The sequence below is a fragment of the Monodelphis domestica genome, chromosome 3 (assembly GCF_027887165.1).
Source record: "Monodelphis domestica isolate mMonDom1 chromosome 3, mMonDom1.pri, whole genome shotgun sequence".
Classification (NCBI taxonomy): domain Eukaryota; kingdom Metazoa; phylum Chordata; class Mammalia; order Didelphimorphia; family Didelphidae; genus Monodelphis; species Monodelphis domestica.
The window spans coordinates 264,193,299-264,211,545 of NC_077229.1; the positions used below are offsets into that span (position 1 = coordinate 264,193,299).

The 18,247-nt window shown below is 39.2% G+C and overlaps 1 protein-coding gene across 3 annotated transcripts in view; it reads right to left on the reverse strand.

The window, feature by feature from the left end:
- Positions 1–18,247, reverse strand: part of LOC103098366 (cilia- and flagella-associated protein 53-like) — a 95,302-nt gene that overhangs the window by 61,560 nt on the left and 15,495 nt on the right. For 2 of the 3 annotated variants that reach the window (XM_007487687.3, XM_056823690.1), the window contains exons 2-4: positions 17,905–17,994; positions 7,497–7,615; positions 4,051–6,125 (exon numbers count right to left, since the gene is read on the reverse strand). In XM_007487687.3, the coding sequence (XP_007487749.2) occupies positions 4,051–6,125; positions 7,497–7,560 (2,139 nt within the window). In that variant the 5' untranslated portion in view covers positions 7,561–7,615; positions 17,905–17,994. The remainder of the gene's footprint in view (positions 1–4,050; positions 6,126–7,496; positions 7,616–17,904; positions 17,995–18,247) is intronic. The other variant, XM_007487688.3, reaches the window with a different exon arrangement.

Consider the following 18,247-nt stretch of genomic DNA (forward strand, 5'->3'; position numbering starts at 1 on the left):
GAGAGGAAGAAGGAGGGGACATTTCCTCATCATTTGTACCCCATCCCTACCTCACCAACCTAACTTCCTTAACTTCAACCACTAGAAGTGGCTTGAGTCACAGATGATAAGTGACCAGTGGCAAAGGAGTACACAGGAAGATCTTCTTTTCTTGAAATTGTCTGTCTTTAATCATTAGAGGCAAAAAAAGCCCTTGCGCTCCCCACCCCCCAAAACTGCAAACCCTAAAAGTCAAAGAAATAATTACATGCCTTGGAGAGGAAGATTACAAACGCAAACATTCTAAAGGACTATCAGGACTAGGTTGCGAAGGCAGGGCTCACTACGTAAAGAGGAAAGACGAGACCATTTATTCCTTGTTCTTCACTTCACTTACCATTCCTACTGCTGTAAGCATAACATTAAAATAAACGGAACGTGAAAGAATGTCTGCAGTATGTAAGCAGTCAATGGATGCTCTAAAAGGATGTATCATCTGCTGATGTGGAACCAAGTTTTGGTTCTCTCCCACCAAAGCAAGGTTGGAAAAGTTGTCATTAGGGCTATTTGCCATTTAAATTACATATGCAGAAATCAAAATCAGAGTCATTTAAAATGGCTGAAGACCTAATTAAGGGTCTTGAGACTATTTTCTGAAAATCCTCGATACCATTATGGGTTCTGCATGTTTCAATAGACAGCACATTTAGTACGTCAGCTCTGGACATGTCTATCCTTTTGTATGCACTGCTTGGAGACTCTGGCATGGTTATGGTATTTATGCACTTACAGCAAGGCACCATGTTTGTGGTAGGAATACAAAGATTATACCAGGAAAGTCTTGGCCTTCATAGAATTTACATTTTAATGGGTTGAAACAAATATGCAGACCAACAACTGAGCTGATAAACAAAATATAGGAAATGGTCCTGGAATGGATCTTTGAAAGAAGATGAGAATTCTAAAAAGTAGAAATGAGGAAGAAACATGTTCCAAGCTTCTGAAATTGCATGGAAGTGGGAAAAGAAGCATCACGCTTGAGAAATAGGCTGCTTTGGCTAGAAAAGACTATATCCAGAAGAGTAATGTGGTATAATGCTGGGATGGTAGGTGAAAACTTGACATAGAGAACCATAAAAGCCAACCTAAGAAGTTTTTACTTGATCTTATAGGCAATGGGGATCCATTGAACGTTTCTGAGCAAGGGAATGGCAAGTTCTGACCTGTGCCTTAGAAAGATTATTTTGGCAGTTAGTTATATAGAGGGTGGGTTGGCAAAGAGAGAGAATGAAGATAAAGGAACCTATTAGGCAGCTTCTTTCTCTGATGTACTATAGATTTCCATGAAAATCCCTGTCTCATCAGCTTCCAAGAACCCTGATGATATCTCTTATTTCCTTATCCTGGCTCCTCACTGTCTCAACCCCCTACTTCTGCAATAGCAATGGTGAGTCTGGCCTACAGTTAGAGGGAAAGAAAAAAGCTGCCAATAAGGGGGAAACTTCTGTCTCAGCACAACCATTAATTATCTTTTTTTTTTTTAGAAAAATCAAAACTCCACTCCAATTCCTTTCCTTCACTACATTTTCTTCTAAACCTTTCTTGCCATTTCTACTCTATAACTCCAGCCATTCCCATCCTAACTACTCAGCATTAGACCTTCCCTTATAGAGTTTCCTTTCCACCATAACAATGTCTTTAACCCTACCCCAACCTCAGGCAGTGGCAGCCACTATGAGAAGCTTGAGATGAGAAGAGCATTGGCTCCTGAAAACATGGAATGAAAGTTCTCATGGCTGATGTTTTGACTATGATAGATCTATCTCGGGCAGTTAGGTGGCATGGTGGATAGAGCACTGGGTCTGGAGTCAAGAAAACCCAAATTCAAATCCAACCTCAGTCACTAAATGGGTGTCCCATGGCAAGTCACTTAAATCTGTTTGCCTCAGTTTCCTCAACTGTAAAATGATCTGGAGAAAGAAATGGCAAGCCAATATCTTTGTCAAGAGAACCTGAAAAAGGGGTCATGAAGAGTTGGACAAGACTGAAATGACTGAACAATAACAATCTAGCCCTCTCTATGTGTGTAGTGCAAGTATTCTCTATATTCTAAATTGGAAATTAGACCACACTTTCTCATCGAAACAGTGCTACATGTGGGAGGTAGGTCCCATAGTGGTAGTATTATAGTTCATGTATGTTGCAAGTTAAGAAGGCCTTTGGAAATTGTTTCATGTATAACATTTTCTAAAATGTCAAAATTTGTTTCAAGCTCTAAACAACCAAATCACAAATTAACTTTTGGACATGATTCACAGTGTAATTTGACAACTGTCTCCATTTTACTCTTCAAAATCCAAGAAGAGACAGTCTGTTTCGTAGGAAATAACAGTTAATTTCTTTCAGCTCTTGTTTATTTTCTCATTGTTCAAATGCCAAATGAATGTTTGCTGAAAAGCCTATTTTATGGACAACTTACACAAGGCAAGTGCTCACACAGAAGTCAGAAGGATGCTCTAAAGGTCTCTCTGAAGAACTTTGGCATTGACGTTGGGAGACACAGGAGTCATTGGCACAGGACTGCCCAGCATGGCATGCCCATATCGAAGAAGGTGATAGATTCTGAGCAGAGCAGAATTGCAGTAGCTCAAGAGAAACACAAGATGGGCAAATTGAGAGACATCTCCATCCATAGTTCATACAGGCTATATGTGTACCTGACCTTGGGTAGAGCCTTCTGAGCTCATCTGATCAGTCATAGTCATACACACTATGGTAGTGATCATTTTGGTCTTCTTCAAGTACAAAGGACAATGACCAACCAACCCATCTTCTCAAACCTGTTCTCTTAAGTGATTGTGATTTTAGGCTCAGGGTAAAAGAGGCTAAAAGGGAAGGATGTTTAAACTCAAATTCAGTTACCAGGAAAGGCCTTTTTTTTTTTTTAACCCTTACCTTCCATCTTAGAGTCAATACTATAGATTGCGTCTAAAGCAGAAGAATGGAAAGGGCTAGGCAACTAGGGTGAAGTGATTTGCCCAGGGTCACACAGCTAGAAGTGTCTGAAGTCAGATTTAAACCTAGGATCTTCTTTCTCCAGAACTTGTTTTCTATCTACTGAGCTACCCCCACAAGAAAGGTTTTGTTTTGCTTTGCTTAGAATTGAAAAATTTTATTTAATTAATTGATTTAGAATATTTTTCCATGGTTACATGATTCATGCTCAGTCCCCTCCCCCCCAAGCCAACGAGTAATTCTACTGGGTTTTACGTATGTTTTTGATCAAGATCTATAGGAAAGATTCTAAAAAAATGTTATTTTAACTTTGTTTTATCTAGTCAAAGAAGGTGATAGCCAGGCAGCTAGGGACCTGAAGGAAGATATTGTGTATCTGTCTAAGGGATCATATTATTCATTAACAACATGACAGAGGAACAATGAGGAACTGGATATGGGAGCATGAAAGTTTCCGAGTTTCCTTAGCACTGTGGGTCACAGTGAAGGAAATGTCCTAAAATGTAAAGAATTTAAAACATACTATTTAATACAAATTCCCCAAATTTCTACTATTTATTATATGTATGTGTGTGCATACATGTATGAATATATGGAAAAAAAACTTCTAAGGGAAACAAAATATTCTTATAAATATACAAATATATTGATAAATATATGAATATATTTGATGTGATATAAATATACATTTATAAATATATAAAAATAGTTCAATAAGGAAGGCATGGTTTCTAGAGAGAAGAAGGAATAGGTTTACATAGATTAGGAAGGAGGAAGCTATTGCCAAATCTTTCACATGGAATGGAGCATGTATATGTATATACACATATATATGTGTGAATGTAGTATATACTCATATACACTCACCTTAATATATGTTAATATATTAATGTCACATTAATATATACTTAATGAGTTTAAATCTGAATTAGGACTGTATTATAATTTTATATTGTGCTATATTATAAGCAATACAAATTTAGGACAAGATTTTGAAATCCTTACTATTATCCTAAAGTTTCCAAAGAAAAACACCAAACCTGCAAAATACTGTACCTGATCATTGGTTATTGGAATTGCTACAAAATAATTAGGGCTGTCTCTTTTATGTTTCTTTGATTTCTTTTCTTCCTCTTGGTTCTGTTCTGCTACCTTGTTATCATTCTCTTCCTCACCCAGTTCTTGCCTTTGATCTGCTTTGTTTTGGATTTGCTGACCTGTTTTCTTTGAAATGTTGTTCTGGGTGTGCTTCAGTCTTCCCCGTTGACTTGTTCTCTCTTTAAAAGTTATTGACTCCCTGTCCAGGTTTTGGTCTTGGTCTTGCTCTCTTTCCTTTGCACCATTATCATGTTGATCTGATGGATCCTTGAGATCCACTTCTCTTTGATCCTGTAGCTCTTTTGTACTTTGACACTTTGAACCATGCTTAATCATCTCTTTTTCATGGTGGTCCTGATCTGACTCTATCATCCTGGAATCCTCTTTCCATTGATGTCCCAGCTGCCTCATCACTTTCAAAATGGCCTTTGCTTGGAACTGCTCCTGCAATTCCATGGTCTCCAGAATGGCTTCCATTTGGCTCTGCCATTCTTGACGCATGGCCTTGAGAACCTCTTGTACTTGACATTGCTCTCCAAGGGCCTTCTGAATTGCTTCTTCCTGATGGGTCTGCTGCTGGCGCATCACTTTCAAAATGGCTTCCTTCTGGCACTGATGCTGTTGCTTTAATACTTGCAGAATTTGGGATATCCCTGTTAAGCCAGTGATGTTTTCCTCTTGCTGTTCCAGTTGAAATACCTTGGGCTCTTCATCCACTTGGCTTTCCTTTTGGGATAATTCTGAAGCCTCATTTTCTTGTATTGGCCATTCTTTGTTTGGGTTTTGTTGCTGCATAGTTTCTTTATCTTCTCTACCTAACTGGGTTTCTGTAGATAAAACTTCAGACAATTCTCCATCTTGTTGGGGCAGCAGAGGAATAATTTCTTCCTTCTTCTGACACTGACCCCAATTCCCCCAGGAATGTTCATGGATCTGTCTCCCTTGTGGCTGCATAAGGCTTCCTAGCTTTTTTCTGGAGCCACACTGTAGCTTTGCACCTCTGGAGCCTTCTTCCTCTGTCCACTGCTGGAGTATTACCTTCTGCATCTCTTCTACTTGGGAGCAATGATGCTCTTGCATAACTTTGACCACCTCATTTATTTCCCACTGCTGCCACAATCTCATCACCTTCACTACTTCTTTCTCTAGGAAGCTGAAGGGTTCCCTTGATTGTCCTTCAACTTGTTTTTGCTGCTTCGTTTTCAGGTCATCTTGGTCATAGACTTGTGGCTCTGTTTCATTCAACCTCTCTGAGTCATGAGGATTTTCTGGAAGTCTGCTCTCTTGGCACAACTCTATCTGTTCTGACTTTATGTCACTTTGGCCAGGATGATGAGATTCTTCTTGAGTGAGTTTTACCTCAATTTGATTCAGTTGGTTCCCTTTCTCAGTTACTCTGGGTGTGTCTTGGATGGGGCACTTGGCTATCTCAGCCTCCTTTGCTGAGCCTTCTTTGGCATTACATAGGTCTGGCAGCACTGGATATCCTTCCACCTTTTTCTCTTGCTGGTTGGGGTTCTCTTGTTCATTCATTGTTATATCTGCTTCTCCCTGCCCCTGCTGCTGGATGAAGTATACCTTTGAGTATATTTTTTGATGTCCTCTTAATACTTTTGTTAGTACTTGATCTTGAAGGCAGCAGAGTTCTCTTCTCTTCTCATCTCTTTCTCCCTCATATGGCTGTTGCCCCAACTCTACCCTGTCCTGGATCCTCACTTTTTGTCCTTGATACTGTTGCATCCTTGCCTCCATCTCTTGAGGGATTCCCTCCTTTTGGGGATGGTCCTGATGCTTGAGCACCTTGAGGCCATCGTGGTGGTTCTGGTCTTGCATTGCCTTTGTCAGAGGGCTCTCATCTTGGCTCCAGCTTGACTGGTCTGTTGGGTTGCCTTTAGGTAAGCACATCATTGCCTGTTCAGTGAGGACTTCCTCCTGACATTCCTGTTCTTTCTCCTTTGATTTCTGGTAGCTCTGTTGTCTTCTCCAAAATTCTTTTCTTTTCTTTTGAGACTTGAAGCCAGCTTTGATAGCAACTGAAAGATTGCAAGGAATGTCATTGCTAACAAAGTCACCATTCTACCAGTGAATAAATGGATTTAGATGCCCCACGTTAACATAAAGTCTAGCAAATGAATGGAGTGGGAGCTTTGGGAAACAAATGTCCTTATATTTACAGTTGGAGGAAATATGATTATAGCTTTTCAATAGTCTATGCAGGGTTTATTTTATGACACTGTCCCCAGCTCTCTGAATAGTGCAGGTGTTTTGGGTACACCAGGAACCCACAGCTCAGGGCCCAGCTGCTCCTCCCATTTCCCATTTCCTGGGCACTGTGCCATGTTGAGTGAAACTGTTGGAATTTTAGCTCCTGTTTTCTCTGTTTCCTTATCCCTTCTTCCCACTTCTAGGTGCCAGGTACAAAAAAAGACTCTTGGGTCCGACTGTTGCTTTGCCCTTTTTTTCTACATAAAGCCCTTGAACCTAGGTATGAACAATTCTGAATCTCCCTATCATCTCACTTGGAAGTAGCTGGTGGTGGAGCCAACATCCATTCAGGGGCAGGCAGATAAGTTATCTGCAGTGTTTGGACAGGCTTTATTGGAGACATAATAGTCACATAGAACTAGGATTCAGATGACCCCAATTTAAAATCCTACTCTTATTATTCTACTAATTCTGGAATGTCATAATTTCTTAGCCCCTGTTTCCCCATTTCAGCACAGGAGGGGGATGAGAACAGACTCCTTTTACCAAAATTACATGACTGTTACAAAGATTTAAAGACTAGTCACATAATATCACCATTGTATACCATTATTTTTACAAGGAATTACCACCTGCATGTGGATTGTTACTTAAAACCAAGAGTTAATTATTGCTAGGTTATTGAAAAATCCATATTCTTCATATTAGTCTTAATAGTTTTTTTAAGTACAAGAGGTGATTTAAGGAGAAAGTGTGTTCAGCCGTGTGACTGCATAGTCATTTTGAAGATGTCCCAATTTGTTATACTTTGCTCAAGACATCTTTCCCCAATGTGCCCCATTATGTAATATTCAGAGCACCTTTTCCAAATGCAGAGGAACACAGTCTTCCAGAAAGATGAAGGGAGGGCCTTTGTATTGGGTTGGAGTAGAGAAATCTGCAAGTATCTCCCTTCTTTCATGTATATAAAAACCAAAAGGAAACCCAACAATTAGCTGTACTCCCTTGGGTAAGTTCTTTACCTTCCCCAAGTCTCAGTTTCTCAATATGTAAAATAGCTTGTATCACCCCCCCCCCAAATGCTTCATAAAAAATGTTACATGAAAATGTCAACTTATTTTTTAAAAAATAATCCTCTTCTTTTTTACTTAAATACACAAGGAATGGGTTTATTAGCCTGGAAAAGGCATGATACTCACTTTCAAATATCTCTCTGATATCCACATCCACAAAGGGAAGCACAAAGTTTTCTGCTTTGCTCATGATCAGCTGAAGTGAAAAGAAAGCAAGGCCTCCAATGGTGTTCCAAACTGGCCCTCTAGGAAGAAACCAAAGGGCTTCAGTGAGTTCAGAGGATTTCACTGCATCCTTCATGCCACACAGTGAGAGAAAGACAAGAGGCTTAAGAGTCATTGGATTTGGGGAAGCTGGGTGGCTTTGGGTGGGTGGCTGGGTGGATAGAGAGCCAGGTCTGGAGATGGTAGGGCCTGGGTTCAAATGTGGCCTCAGGTAATATGATTGGGGATGTAGACTCTAAACGGTCACTCTAGTGCAAATATTAATAATATGGAAATAAGTCTGGATCAGTGACATATGTAAAACCCAGTAGAATTGTGTGTCAGCTCTGAGAGGGGGAGGGAAAAAAACATGAATCATGTAACCATGGGAAAACATTCTATTATTAATTATCTAATATTAATTAATTAAATAAAAATTTCTAAAACTTGGGAAAAATAAACAAACAAAAACCAAATGTGGCCTCAGATACTCTTTACCTGTGTGGCCCTAGGCAAGTCAATTGTCTAGCCTTAACTGTTCTTTTGCTCCAGAACTGATATTTAGTACTGATCCTAAGAAGGTAAGGATTAGTGAGAAAAAAAGAAATTGGACTCACACGGATGACTGGCCTATAAAGTTAAGAAATCAACCCTCATAACACTTATTAAGACCTGGTACAATAGAAGCAGCTGTGGAGTCATAGAACTTTGATTCAAATCTCGCTTTGATACTCTCTACCTATGTGATTTGGGGCAAGTTGCTTAGCTGCCTGGGGTCTTAGTTTCTCTATTTATAAAATGGGGAAGAGGGCAGCTGGGTGGTTCAGTGGATTGAGAGTCAGGTCTAGAGATGGGAGGTCCTGGGTTCAAATCCAGCCTCAGTTACTTCCCAGCTGTGTGACCCTGGGCAAGTCACTTGACCCCCATTGCCTAGCCCTTACCACTCTTCTGCCTTGGAACCAATACACAATATTGATTCCAAGAGGGAAGGTAAGGGTTTAAAAAAATAAACAAACAAATAAATAAATAAATCTGGCTTCAGACACCTCTTAATCACTTAACCCACATTACCTAGCTCTTGCAGATCTTCTGCCTTGGAACCAATACATAGTGTTGATTCTAAGGAGAAGGTAAGGGTTTAAAAAATAAAATGGGGTTGTTTGGACTGGAGGTCTTCTTTGGTTTATTCAAGCTCTTACTGTAAGATCTATGACCTTGTGTTATAAACCTGACGCTTCAGGATGAGAAGACAAGAGTATGATAGAAGCTTAAATCCCATCTAGCTCATTCATTTCAGCAAGACATATCCTACAGAGATAGCTGGTGACACAGATAGAACCAGGAGTCTGGAATCAGGAAGACCTGAGTTCAAATCCCATCTCAGATACTTCTTAGCTAGGTGACTCCCAGCAAGTCACATCCTCTCTATCCCAGGTTTTCTTACCTGCAATGCAGGGTACTAATAGCACCTACCTCAAAGGGTTGTTGGGAGGATCAAATGAAAAAGTAATTGTAAAGCACTTAATGTAGAACTTGGTACATAGTAGGTGCTATATAAATGTTATCTGTTATTATGATTAATTATTTGCTAACAATAGCTGGTAAAAATGTTGCTATTTAGTCATGCTCCACTCTCTGTGACTCCTGTGAAATTTAGATTAACTCCATCCTACTCATTCTTTAGAATTTTAGCCACCAGGAATGTAGACACCCCATTTAAGGATTAAGTGTGGGAGAGGAAGGTCTATGACCCATGTGTGCTAGCAAGTGACAAATCAGAAAAAACTGACTGTCCCCTGGGCAGGCCAAAGACAAGTTTAATCCACATTGGTACACATAAGACACAGGAAGTGATGCAAAGAACTGCCTTTAAATTTCACGGTCACTTCCTGTGAGGGTGTCTTCATCTTGGGATTTGATCATGGAGGAGTTCTGGCTTGAGATCTCAGAATGCTTCCCTTTGAACTGCCATGTGGTGAGTGAAAAGGTTGACTCCCTTTCCTAACCTCTGGAGAGGCCCCTCTTCTTGGAGGAGGCCTCCTGGCTGGAAGCCATGTTAAATTTAATTCTCTGCCCCCCACCCCCACCCCCTTGCTGGGGCCTCTGCCTGGTTCAGACCAGGCTGGAGCAGCGCTCTCTCTCTCTCTCTCTCTCTCTCTCTCTCTCTCTCTCTCTCTCTCTCTCTCTCTCTCTCTCTCTCTCTCTCTCTCTCTCTCATTTCCTTAATTTCTTCCTTCTATTTGTAAATAAACTATCATAAAAGCCATTCTAACTTGAGTAATTCATTGGGATTTGGTAATTAAATCCCTTGCAACCAACTCTCAAATATTCAGTCCAACCTTAAATTTTACCCTTATAGTCTGGCTAATTCATGAAGGTTGTGACATAGTACCCTCAATTTCCCTGAATTTTCTTTTCTCTTTCTCTCTTTATCTCTTTATTACCTCCTCAAGTCAGTCTTTTAAACAACTAAGTCTGCAGTTAAAAGAAAAAAAAAGCTGCTAGATATACAAAGTTTAAATTCTTTTTGAGAGTAACTTTAGGTTAAGAAACATGCTATCTCTCCAAATCCAGAAAGTGAACTGTTTGGAGAATGCACCATGAAGATGCCTCCACAGACCACATACTGCACCAGAAGATCCAGAGTGAACTTTGGGATGTGGTGATTTGAACTGTGTGGGGTTGAATGCATTTGTTCTATATGTATTCTTTTATGTCATAGGGGACTGCGCCCTAACTGACTTTTTTATTGTCAATGCACCTAGCAACCATTGGTTTTGTTCTCTTTTCCTTTTGGCCCCAAATAATTGTAATTTAAAAGTTGGTTATGTTTACAAGATCCATTGGAGAGACTAGTCTTCCATGGATCTCAGGGGTGAATGTATAATTGAAAATCTGTTACCCTAAAAAAAGTGCTACACTTCCCAGGAGCCCACTGACTTCCTGTTATTACATACTTCCTGTAGACAGGGGATATAGACGAGGACAGGGAAGGTCCCGCCTTTTTCTTTGACTGTCAGTAAGCATGGTGGTGGTGGTGAGTAGGATTTTAAATGGGCTAATCAGCCATGGGTACATGGTCTTTATTTTGTGTCCTCTTTATTCCTTTTTTTTTTCCCTAATGATCATTAATAAATCCCTTAAATTATAATATTTTTATTATTGACATTAATTTTTAATTTTATACTCCGCATATGATTTTCTAGGCAAAGATACTGGAGTGGTTTGCCATTTTCTTTTCCAATAGATTAAGGAAAACAGAGATTAAGTGACTTTCCCAGTTCTGTACAACCAATTTGTGGTAGAGCCAGAAGTGTGACCAACTATCCACTATATAGAAAGTGTGTTTACACTGCTTTGCAAGTTGATTTGAATATGATCTAGATAATATTTTTGTTGTTGTTTGGTTATTGAGTAATGCCCAACTCTTTGTGACCCCCATGGACCACACTATCCATTATTTCAGAAGGCAAAGATTCTGAAGTGATTTGCCATTTCCTTCTCCAGCTCATTTGACAGATGGGGAAACTAAGGCAAATGGGGTTAAGTGACTTGCCCAGAGTGACCCAGTTAGTAAGTATGCTAGGCCAGATTTGAAATCAGGAAGATCAATCTTCCTCACTCGAGGCCCACTCTATTCACTGTGCCACCTAGCTGCCTCCAATTGGGAAAATACATAAGTAATTAATCAAATGGAATATTGTTGGGTGAAAAAATAAAGCACTTTGTAATCTTTAAAGTACAATGGTCCCAATATTATACAAACTATTCGACAGAATAATTATAGAAGGAGTTTTACCAAATTCCTTTTATGACACAAATATGGTACTGATTCCAAAGCCAGGCAGGTCAAAAACAGAGAAAGAAATCTACAGACCAATCTCCTTAATGAACATAGATGCAAAAATCTTAAATATAAAATTAGCAAAAAGACCCCAGCAAAGTGATCACAAGGGTTATTCATTATGACCAGGTGGGATTTATACCAGGAATAAGAGGATGGTTCAATATTAGGAATATCATCCACATAATTGATCATATCAACAAGCAAACCAACAAACATCACATGATTATCTCAATAGATGCAGAAAAAAGCCTTTGATAAAATACAACACTCATTCCTATAGGAAACACTAGAAAGTATAGGAATAGAAGGGCCTTTCCTAAAAATAATAAACAGTATATATCTAAAACCATCAGCAAACATCATCTGCAATGGGGATAAACTAGAAGCCTTCCCATTAAGATCAGGAGTGAAACAAGGATGCCCATTATCACCTCTACTATTTGACATTGTACCAGAAACACTAGCAGTAGCAATTAGAGAAGAAAAAGAAATAGAAGATATTAAGATAGGCAATGAAGAGACCAAGCTATCACTCTTTGCAGATGATATGATGGTCTACTTAAAGAATCCTAGAGAATCAATTAAAAAGCTAGTCGAAATAATCAACAACTTTAGTAAAGTTGCAGGATACAAAATAAACCCGCATAAGTCATCAGCATTTCTATATATCTTCAACACATCTCAGCAGCAAGAATTAGAAAGAGAAATTCCATGTAAAATCACCCTGAACAATATAAAACACTTAGGAATCTATCTGCTGAGACAAACACAGGAACTATATGAACATGACTATAAAATACTCTCCACACAATTAAAAGTAGATCAAACAATTGGAAAAACTTTGTTTGCTCATGGGTAGGATGAGCTAACATAATAAAAATGACAATCCTACCCAAATTATTTTACTTATTTAGTGCCATACCCATCGAACTACCAAAAAACTTTTTTACTGAATTAGAAAAAATCATAACAAAGTTCATTTGGAAGAACAAAAGATCAAGGATATCCAGGGAAATCAAGAAAAAAAATGTGAAGGAAGGTGGCCTTGCAGTCCCAGATCTCAGACTATACTCTAAAGCAGTGGTCATCAAAATAATTTGGAACTGGCTAAGAGACAGAAAGGAGGATCAGTGGAATAGACTTGGGGCAAGTGACCTCAGCAAGACTGTCTATGATAAGCCCAAAGATCTCAGATTTGGGGACCAAAATCCACTATTTGATAAAAACTGCTAGGAAAATTGGAAGACAGTATAGTATGGGAGAGAGTAGGCTTGGATCAACATCTCACACCCTACACCAAAATAAACTCAGAATGGGTGAATGACTTGAATATAAAGAAGGAAACTATAAGCAAATTAGGTGAACACAGAATAGTATCCATGTCAGATCTTTGGGAAAGGAAAGATTTTAAAACTAAGTAAGAGTTAACAAAATTCACAAAATGTAAAATAAATAATTTTGATTACATCAAATTAAAAAGTTTTTGTACAAACAAAACCAATGTAACCAAAATTAGAAGGGAAGCAACAATTTGGGAAACAATCTTCATAACAAAAATCTCTGACAAAGGTCTAATTACTCAAATTTATAAAGAGCTAAATCAATTGTACAAAAAATCAAGCCATTCTCCAACTGATAAATGGGCAAGGGACATGATCAGGAAATTTTAGTTAAAGAAATTAAAACTATTAATAAGCACATGAAAAGGTGTTCTAAATCTCTGATAATCAGAGAGATGCAAATCAAAACAACTCTGAGGTATCACCTCGCCCTTATCAGATTGGCTAACATGACAGCTATGGAAAGTAATGAATGCTGGAGGGGATGTGGCAAAGTTGGGACATTAATGCATTGCTGGTGGAGTTGTGAATTGATCCAACCATTCTAGAGGGCAATTTGAAACTGTGCCCAAAAGGTGCTAAATGACTGTCTGCTCTTTGATCCAGCCATAGCACTGCTGGGTTTGTACCTCAAAGAGATAATAAGGAAAAAGAATTGTACAAGAATATTCATTGCTGCACTCTTTGTGGTAGCAAAAAACTGGAAAATGAGGGGATTCCCTCCAGTTGGGGAATGGCTGAAGAAATTGTGATCTATGTTGGTGATGGAATACTATAGTGCTCAGAGGAATAATAAAGTGGAGGAATTCCATGGGGACTGGAACAACCTCCAGGAAGTGATGCAGAGTGAGAGGAGCAGATCCAGGAGAAAGTACACAGAGACTGATACATTGTGGTACAATCGAATGTAATGGATTTCTTCTCCATTAGTGGCAATGCAATGATCCTGAACAACCCGGAGGGATCTACAAGAAAAAACACTATCCACATTCAGAGGAAAAACTGTGGGAGTAGAAACACAGAAGAAAAGCAACTGCTTGAATACATGGATTGAGGAGGATATGATTGGGGATGTAGATGCTAAAGGAACATCCTAGTGCTAACAACAGCATGGAAATAGGCTCTGATTAAGGACACATGTGATACCCAGTGGAATTGTGTGTTGGCTACAGGTAGGGTAGGGGGAGGAAATGGAGTGAAACAATATGATTCTTGTAACCAAGGAATAATGTTCTAAATTGACAAAAAATAAAATAAAATAAAAAATAAAGCATGATGATATGTATTTAATATTACTATTATGAAGTCTCAAGTATCTATGTGGAATCTGGAAGCCAAATTTCCTTATAATCCATTGACCCAAAGGTTGGGCTTCTCCCTGTCTGGGTTCTCTCAAGCAAATGGTATTTTTAGCATTTGCTTTTAGTGACTTTAAATAAGTGACTTTTAAATGTGTCTAGAAAACAAACCATGAGTCTTCCAAAGCACCAGAATTCCCCAGGGCAAAGATTGTTCCAGCAGTGCAGCTCAACTTAAATCAGATATAAAGGTCACTGACAAACAAACAAACAAACAATGGCAGCGTGGGAAAGGCCAGAGAGAGAGTTCAAGTAATGAAGTATAATTGGGGAAGCCTAGGTTCGCTTTGAATGGGTGCCACTCTATTCATTCCCGGATGATAATATCAGGGCTGCAAAGCAGGTCTCTGCATTCTGAAGCAGTGTATTAATTTTGGGTAGAAAATGTCTATGGAGACAGTCGGGCATAGACAATAGAGAACTGGGCTTCAAGTCAGAAAAACTCGGGTTCAAATGTAGCTGCATGACCTTAGACGAATGATAACTTCAATAAACCATAGGTGTTCTTTAATAGGATGAATGGAGAGCATGCCCAGACTAATACTAAGAAAATACCAAGTATTCAAGTGGCTCTTTGATCTCATATTTGGAACTTCCTCCATCCTGGGTGCCTTTTGTCCATGTTCTCCCATAAGTTCTGGAGGTCTCCCTCACTTATTCCTGCTGACACTGGAAGAGTTTAAGGGGCAGATATGTAGCACAGTTCTAGAGCAGGTCATCCTGGCTTCCAATCTGGCCTCAGATAGTTCCTAGCTGTGTGATCCTGGGCAAGTCACTTTGCCTAGCCTTTATTGCTTTTTTGCTTTAGAGTCAATACTTAGTATCAATTCTAAGACAGAAGGTAAGGGGTTAGAAAAAAAGAGTTTAAGAAAACAATCTGTCAGTCCATTTGTCATTCCTTTTTCTTGTTATATAAGCGGCCCAACTTTCCTACTTATTTCCTTGATATATCTGAGGAAATCAGAAGTGGTTCTATGCTAAATCAGGCCACTGGGCAAAATATAATCTGAGTGACCCCCATACTTTAGCTTTGCTCAGACTTTGAAATTGTACTCAGCCAGATTTCAGGAGACAGCAGGCTCCTAAGACTTCCTCTCATCTCCTGAGAATTAATCCCATATCCCAATGATGCTGTGAGGGGCAGAGCTGAAATGACAGCACTTATTCCACCTCTTCATTAAATTGTCTGCCAATTGGGATTGTCATTTGTAGTTGTTGTTCAGTTGTGTCCAATTCTCTGTGAAGCCATTGGGGTTTTCTTGGTAAAAATATGGGAATGGTTTGGCATTTCCTTTTACAGCACATTTTACAGATAAGAAAATGGAAGCAAACAGGGTAAGCGACTTTCACAGGGTCACATTTGATTTGAACTCAGGAAGATGAATCTTCCTGCCTCTAGACCCAGTGCTCTAACTACTGTACCACCTAGTTGCCCAATCAAAACTGTCTTACACTTTCTTATTTCCTGAGTTTGCCTTTAATGGACCAGGGTGAGGCCCAAAACAGGATTTTTCTTTTACTAGTGATTAATAGAAATTACTTCTTTCTTTTTAACCCTTCCAAAGTTCAATAAGTTGTTATGTTCCATCATGTAAAGAGTCCATAGTGACCTATGATCAACCTAGTCTGGTGTCAGACCATAGAGATCCAACTCCCTCAGTCATGAGACCCTCCCTGCCATCTTAAGATTGTCTAATTAGGATATTAGGGTGTAAACTCTAAGCCCCCTCATCATCAACCATTGGTAATGGGACTGATTTGTTTTCAGACATTGCTCATGCCTGACACCCTTGACTAAGAGTTAGGAAAAAAAGAAAACTCCTCTGGCACAGTTTTATTCCCTATAGAAGCCATTCCTCCCTCAAGGCCAAATTTTTGGGGCCATTCTCCACATGAGGATAGTCCATTCCTGGGGCATCCCTTCCCCTGTCTTTCTGAGGATCAGTATATTCTGAATAAACCTGATTTTACCTACTTCCTATCTCCCTAGTTTTGTCACTTTCTTACACATCCCTCAGGAATGACGTGTCATGACCAATCTCTCTCTCTGCCTTAGCACTCCTTAAACTCATAAACCCAACACAAGGAAAACCAAATTCCCTAACAGCTATCCGGGCTGAGACCAGGGGCTGGCCATGAACCTGGATTTCTTCTGTTCCCCTGACCTCAAAAAGCAGAGCTAGTAGGAGCAGAACAGAGTTTCAGGGAGATATAGTAAACTTTTTTTTATCTATCATTTTATGAATCAAAACTCTATTAATCATAACTCTTAGGTTATACTTACAGGGCAACAATAGTAGATGTGGAGGAAAGACTATGGGACATGGGATACCAGTTCTTACATGATCCAGGTAAATAACACTGAATAAGTCCATTCAATTTTCTGAGCCTTATTTTTCTTCAAACAACATGGTTTTTGTAAGGAAACCACTATGGAATGGAAGCTTTCTTGGTTTGCATTTCTATAGATTTCTAGAAAGGCAGTTGTGAGGGATAGTGGAAAGAGACCTGGTCTTGGAGTTAGGTAGACCTAGTTCAAGATTGTCTATGTGGCTTCACATTTCAATGTACCCAGAAAGTTCTCTAAGACTATAAATCTACTAATCTACTTTGGTAGAAGTTCCTCTATTAGAATTCTACTTGGATGAACCATCAAAGGTCATAGTTCCTGGTTGTTGCATTTTCTTGTACCGTAATGGTTTGAAAATTGCTAACCTATTTATGATGACTTGCTATATCCAGGTATCTATGAATAACCAGAACACTTCCATTCTCTGACAGCATCCAATAATACAGAGATTGCTATATTTGTCGTTCAAAAAACCGTCCAGGAAAATTCCATGTAAGCTAATGTGGTTATTCACATATTTGCCAATTGTTTTAGCACAAGCTAATCTATTGTTTGCTGTCATCATTGCAGGACCTACCATATTTCTTCCATGGAGAAGCTATTTTTTCAGTGATGGGTGCAACAATTAGCTCAGACCAATGAACACTTACCCTCGAACCTTGGGCTAACCCAGGTTCTGCTTAACCCTCTTGTGATAAAGCCCAGTGCTGGAGTTCATCAGACAAAGACCTCATTTTATTACATAATCACTAAACTCCTCTCTTCCCATCCTTGTAGACAACTCACCAGAGGATTTGGGGCTTCAATTCACCCATCTTACTTCATTTTAGAAGCACATTTTCAGCACATTTGCACCCAATTTCCACAGAGGCTGGCTAAGCCCAATCAACCACAGGAAGTTCAAATGGAATTAAATCCCAGCCTTTCCCTCAGAGCTGAGTTTGCCTTGACCAGAAAATTTCCTTCTAAGGTCAGACTTTTTATTTTAATCAGAAGAAAAGTCAGAAAAAGATGTAAGTTATTGAAGCCCTGAGGATGCCTCTATGTTCCTCCCAAACTCAGTGAGGCTCATGGGATCACAGATTTAAAATTGAAAGGGTCCACATACCACAGCTAAATCGACCCACCTCATCTTAATATATGAGAAAACTAAGGCCACGGAAATGATTTGCTTAAGGTCACACAGATAGTAAATAAGATGAGGTTGGTGCCATAGTCCTCTGATTCTGCACTCAGGGCTCTTTTCCATTGTATCATTAAATAGAAAACTATTAAGCGAGTGGGACCCAGATAAAAGAATACAACCATCTCCCTTTGAACTCGGACCTGCACTGTCTTCATTCTCAAGAAGATGGGTATTGGACATATAATGTGGAGAATTTTAAGTAAGATACTAACCAAAATACTTTGGGGCCCATTTCCAACATACTCTTACCTAGGTGTCAGCCAGCATATCCTTTCCTCCTTCTTCCTCCCTGTAGCTGGGCCAACTGATTTGTTTCCATGGGGAAGAAACAGGTGTCTCCTGTGAATAGATTGTGGGCTGGTTGGCAACACCAGAACTAAAATAGAAAGCTCAAATGGAAGCATTTGCTATATTGAACAATACAGAAAATATGATTTAGAAAGATTGGTTGGTTTATCTATAGATAAAAGAAGATAGGTTTACCTTCTCTGTGAAACACCTGAAGTAATTCTTTTTTTTTTCCAGTTCTTAATCTGTCTAAATTTTCATTGCTAAGGGCTGATATATCTCAGCTGCTAGGAAATAATGTTTT